The sequence below is a fragment of the Pteropus alecto genome, unplaced genomic scaffold, assembly GCF_000325575.1.
Source record: "Pteropus alecto unplaced genomic scaffold, ASM32557v1 scaffold131, whole genome shotgun sequence".
NCBI classification, from domain to species: domain Eukaryota; kingdom Metazoa; phylum Chordata; class Mammalia; order Chiroptera; family Pteropodidae; genus Pteropus; species Pteropus alecto.
The window spans coordinates 24,604,086-24,610,085 of NW_006434709.1; the positions used below are offsets into that span (position 1 = coordinate 24,604,086).

Consider the following 6,000-nt stretch of genomic DNA (forward strand, 5'->3'; position numbering starts at 1 on the left):
AGAAAAGTAATTACTATAATAATAAACTACTTGAATTTTTTTCATATAAACTATATGAAATGTTCTGAATTATCTTACCTTCCCCTTGCCTCACATTGGACATCATTCCTGTGATATATAGGAGTGAAGTAACTAATCATCCCAGTTTGTTAAACTGATACTTTCAACACTAAAACTGGGAAAATCTGGGGCAAACCAGGACAGTTGGTCACCCTGGAAGGTCAAGGGAACCACCCTTTTTACTGATGGGGAATCAGCAGTGACAAACATGACACGGAATCAAGTCTTTGAGTCCAGTCAGAATAATATTCCCCCAAGCCCCATGGTATTTAGACTATTGTAAAGAAGACTTGCATTCCTTATTTCTTTCCCTTCCCCTTAGTACACCTTTCTCCCTTAAAAATGAGCACATTTAATTCCCAGCTAAAAAAAAAATTTGTATTCCCTTGACACAGTATTAATAGGTAGTAGAAAGGTCCCAGTATTGAACCTACACACTAGAGAACAAAATATTGTTTTAAATTTTTTTATTGTAGTGAAAAAATAGCAGAGATGAATATCAATGAGAAAATATTAGGATAACTTTTGTGCAAAAGCATAATAAAGCAACCCCAAACGAGTCGTATTATAGATTGAGATCCCATAGTTATTTGCTGCCAAAAGCTAAATGGCACCAAGTAGTCAAATAAATCCTAATTTTTGAAAGGATCACTACAGTAGTTGTCAAGAGTAGACAGCAGCAGGGCAAGGATGGAAACGGAGAGACAAATTATAAGACTATTGCAATAATCCAGGTAAGAAATGATGGTGACTTGGACCAAAGTGGTATTCATTGTAACGTTAAGAAGAAGTCAGATATGTATCTTTTTGACAGGAAAGCCCACAATATTTGTTGGATTGAATATGGGGTATGAGAGAAAGAACAAGAATGATGCTAAGCTTTCTGACTTGAGCAGCTAGAAGATGAAGTTACACTTTATTGAGTTGGGGAAAACTACAGGGGGAGCAAGTTAGAGTTTTGGACTTGTTAAGTTTCGCATGGTTATTGACACCACATGAAGAAATGTCATGTTAGGAGCTCAAGACCATGAACACCTTGACAGGTGTGAGAATGTCACACCTTTTTACTCTAGTAAGGAAGAGAAGCCATGGACGTTAGAGTCAAACAGACTGAGTGTAAACCCAGTGGCCCCACCACTGTTTCTTCACTATGTGGCCTTCAGCAAAATGCTCCACCTCTCTGTATTTTTTCATCAATACTATGAAGATAATGCCTTCTTTCTAGGGTTGTAATGAAGATTTATCACATAAGCACATGCAGCACAGTGCCCATCACACAGCGTGAATTAAAGACCTCTGTGAGCATGGGTGTGTTATCTAGGAAGTTAGTACACTCCCATCGTTATCCCTGTGTCTGCCTAACCACTACCTTTGTCCTCTTTGTGTGCTTTAATGACTTTATTTTTTCTACTTCTTTAGTAACATTCACTTTATTTTATAACCCTCTACTAGTATAATAGGAAATGACTCTTTAACATGCAGAAATTGCATGTATTCCTGTTTTAATTATCAGAAATTGCATGTATTCCTGTTTTAATGAAAATTTGGAACCAAATGATAATATGTTACAAGCTATTATAGGAAATGATTATTTGTTGGTTAGGCTTTTTTTTTTTTTTTTAATCTACAGATATATTTTTCTTAGTATAAAGTGGAAAGCTATAATACATACAGATTTGAGCAGAAGAAACACATGTATGGTAAATTAAAATAATAAAATTGTAGACAGGTTTAAAAAAAGGTGGGGGGAGTTTTTCCTTCTTCCAATTAGACTTTCTATAGCCTGTCGTACATTTCTTCAGTAAAAGAGTTATAATAAGATTATTGGTGACAGTTATGCTTCGTTCTCAGGTGTCATTCATTCCTACCCTTGTAGGAGTAAGGCATGCTTTTTTCAGTAACCCATAACCTCCCCATAATGTGCTGGTTATATTTTCTTTCATATTAGTGTAAGTTTTCCTCTAATACCCATCCTGCCCCACCGGCCTGGCTCCTGGAGTCCCAGCCAGATGTCCTGTTGCCCGTGCGATATTCTGCAAGATTCACGAAGCTGCCAGACTGTGCATTTGGGGAGTCAAAAGGAAATGTGGGAAATGACAAATTACACATGAAATATGTGTAGGAAAATAGAGACTAAGAAGCTTACCATAGAGGGTTGGGTTTTTTGCTATAATGGCTGTAACAGTTATTGATTGTACCGTATAAATACTTTCGTTTGGTAACACTTCTGTAATAAACTCAGCAGCAATAACTTTTTTAAAATGCATATTTAATAAAGCAAATACTGTAAGTCCTCGTTTAATATCATCAATAGGCTCTTGGAACTGCAGCAAAACAGTGTATAAAGAAACTAACTTTACCACAGGCTAATGGATATAAACAAGAGTTACGTTCCTACAGAATCTCATCAGTGTTATAACAAAACGATATTGAATGAAACCATTTACTCAAGGACCTACTGTACTCTTTCCATTTCTCAAAAAAGGCTGCTGATGGACACATCTTGAGTGAAATGTTGACATTTACCATCCACTATGAGGCCGTGATGATTATCACTGACCAAACGAAACAAACCTCTTTAAGGAAGCATCTAGCTTGTACTTCAAAACTTAGTAGTTATTTTAAGGAAACTGAGCCCAAAGCCAACTATTTATTACATGCAGCTGAAGAAAATGCATTTAAATATCACTGTGTGAAACATGACTTTTTATTTAAATCAAATAACTACTCTTCTAAATTAATTTTGCTCATTTTCAATTCCAAGTTTTCTTATGTACATAAGAATAGGTGAGAAGTAAAAAGAATAGAAAGGAAAAGTGTACTCAGAAAATGTGGAAGTTGAGATTGGGTATATTACCTTATCTAAATTTCTGAGAAGAAAACGTAAAGATGAAAAAGAAATTTAGGTTTCATAATCAAACACTATATTTAATTTTATTTAGTGATAATATTCATCTTGTTGATTATTGATTGTTTAGCTCTTCTTTAGTATTAGGACTTAAGTAGATGTTCTTAACCTTTTGGATCTCTTTTAAAAATATAATGAAAGCTATAGATCATCTCTCTTAAAAACAAATAGATCTACACATACAGAATTTTATATGTAACTATGAAAAGAGAAGTGGAAGTAATAGAATATAATTTTATAAAAGACAACTTAATGTATTCTTGGTTCTGGCAATTTTCTAGTCATGAAATATGTTTAGAGAATGAATTTTCTGGTTAATTTAAAATTCTGCAGAACTTATGTCATATTTATCATACCTGAAAAACCAGTTTTCAAAGAACAATATAACTGTTCCATTTATCTTGAGTGATTCTGAACACTTTTCAGGAACTTGTAATTTCTTAGAAATAATATTAGCAATCCTAAATTTTATTTAATATGTAAAAATAATTCTGTATACTTCAATTTTCTCATATTTCTGTTGTAAATATTTCAACTTACTGAATAGGGTTCTCTGATTTCTGTATTTCAGAATTGCCATTGCCTTCAGAAAGTGTCGACATTATTATTTCTGATATTCCATTTGGGAAAAAGTTTAAGTTAGGAAAAGACATCAAAAGCATTTTACAAGAAATGGAAAGGTAAGGTATTGAATTTATTTCCATAATTTCGAGGTATATCATAGCTCTTCAGTTAAGATTCGATTGCATTTGAGTAATTTCCCAGAGTTTTTGTAACTTATTTTCTAAGATTTTTAATTAGAAGTTTATAACTGAAATAGTTATTTCATATCATCTTAAACTGTTTCATTCTGAAAAAAAATTTTTTTATTGCCTGAAATTTGAATGTCTGAAGTCGTGACTTATTCTTCAGTCTCACTAAGCCAATTCTACTTCTCACAAAACCCTGCCTCCTGTGTGTTACTCTCCCACACTTTACAGATGGGAAGCTGATACCCAGAAAGATTAACTTTCTCAAGATCACACAGCTACTAAACAGAACAGAATTCTCATAAGGAACATTCGGTAACAGAATGGACAACACCTTAATCGTCGATTGTGAAATGAAAATGCTGAAGTATTATTCACTTTCAGCATATTCATATTCCCTAAGGTCAACCTCAGGGAATATCATTCAGTGAGAGCATTTCTTTGAGAGGTTCAAACAGTGAGACCTGAATATATATTTTTCTCATCATTTAAGTTGATAAAGGAGAGAACCCAGAATGCATAGAGGAAAGAAAGGATGTGAATAAAAAATCAATTCATATTAAATTGTCTCAGCTGAGCATTTGATAGAGCAGGACAACATAAATGTTCAAGAGCCTGTGTATAAATAATGTCACCAATTGAAAAAATGAGCCATGTGTTTTGGATGGAGAAAACTCAGTTTCAAGGCCTAAGTTTAACTTAGAGCCATCTTACCTCTTCTTTTTGTATTATCTCATTTCTAAACAACTTCCCCTGTTACACAGTTACCTAACTCTTGATACGTTACCTGAGATCTCTTTCTGGGCAGCACCTATAATTCACACATTTTTTGAGTTCCTGTATTTCCTTCTGCCTGATACCACATTCTCCTGGAACAGATGCTGGAACCCTGACTTTGTAATTAAAATCATTTCAAATGTTTTTGAAAAATACTGATGCCCATTTTCCACCTCTTCCCACCAAGGCTCAGATTTAATTGGAGTAGAACCTGGGCATCTGTACTCCTTAACCACTCCCAGGGTGATTGTGTTGTGCAGCCAGGGTTAATAACCACAGCCTTTGCACCTAAGTAAGTAATTTACCAGCCATACTGTTAAGCCAAGTCATGGTGAGATACTAACGTGTGTGAGCAGTGACCATTTTTAACCTGGAACTTGTCAGAAATAATGACTTGACCCACTTGACAACTTAATGCCACCTCTTTCAGACTTACAAGTTAGTTGAGGGCAATATTTTGAATAGACAGTCCTTTCAGCACTAGTAAAATTATACCAGCCTGACTTTGTCTAGGCTGATTTTGGTTTTTATTCTAGGTAATTGAAAATGAGATAGTAATAGATGTGATTGCCCTCACACTGTGGCAGTAAATTTAAATATTTACTTAAGAATCTGGAAGGTAAAGATTCCCCACATAATTCGAATGCCTCAGTGGGATCAATTGAAAGCATATGTATTTAGAAATAAGGAACTTTTGTGATCAAGCGTCCTTGCCATCTGCCCACAGCCTTTATGGTTTGACTTTTTTATGCTCAGATCCCACACTCAGACGTGGTGGTGTGCAGTTGGGGTGGTTTTTGTTGAGTTATGTGTTCAGCTTATTGTTGTTTCAAGGGGAGAGATCTGAGAACGTCTCTCACTCTGCCATGTTTCTCCAAAAAATCTATGGTTTGACTTTTGATTTTTTATGGTTTGAGGTTTTATACAGGCGATGTAGCATGGCATAGTGGTGAAGAGGACAGGCTTTGAAGCCAGATACCTGGGTTCTAATCTTGGTTCTGTTACTAGTAGTTCTTCAGTCACAGGTACATCGCTTAGCCACTTTGTGTCTCATTTTTAAATAATAATACCTACCTCATAGTATTGTTCCGAGGAGTCAGTGGATTTAAATCTCTCAGAAAATGCTAGGCACCGAGAGAGTGCTCAGTAACTGTTAGCTCTTCCTGACTTTTTAGTGTGTACCACTTCAAATCCTTCGAGGAAGTACGTGGGGACGTATGTAAATATGTCAAGTATACCTAAGTTTTCTCCCAGCGATTTACAAATAGTTGAAGGCTCTAGATAAAAAATGGAAAGGAGGGCGAATTGTGTTAGTAAAAGTAAGAAAAAATACAAAAAGTCAGTTAACCTGATTATAATAGGCAAGAAATACATGGTCCTAGATGTAATACAGAACTGGACTCTTTGGGAAAGGACACGCAGTCAGAATTAAAGATTGTCAGACAAACGATTGCTCCGGTGGCGTGAGCTCTCCACTCTCAGCTCAGTTATTTCCTCTAATTTAGT

General features: G+C 35.2%; 1 protein-coding gene across 3 annotated transcripts in view; it reads left to right on the plus strand.

Annotated features, from left to right (window-relative positions):
• The window catches only part of THUMPD2 (THUMP domain containing 2), a 34,854-nt gene that overhangs the window by 24,147 nt on the left and 4,707 nt on the right, over nt 1–6,000 (plus strand). For 2 of the 3 annotated variants that reach the window (XM_025045151.1, XM_006909648.3), the window contains one exon: nt 3,540–3,648. In XM_025045151.1, coding sequence (XP_024900919.1) covers nt 3,540–3,648 — 109 coding nt within the window. Of the gene's footprint in view, nt 1–2,065; nt 2,177–3,539; nt 3,649–6,000 lie in introns of those variants that run through there. The other variant, XM_025045152.1, reaches the window with a different exon arrangement.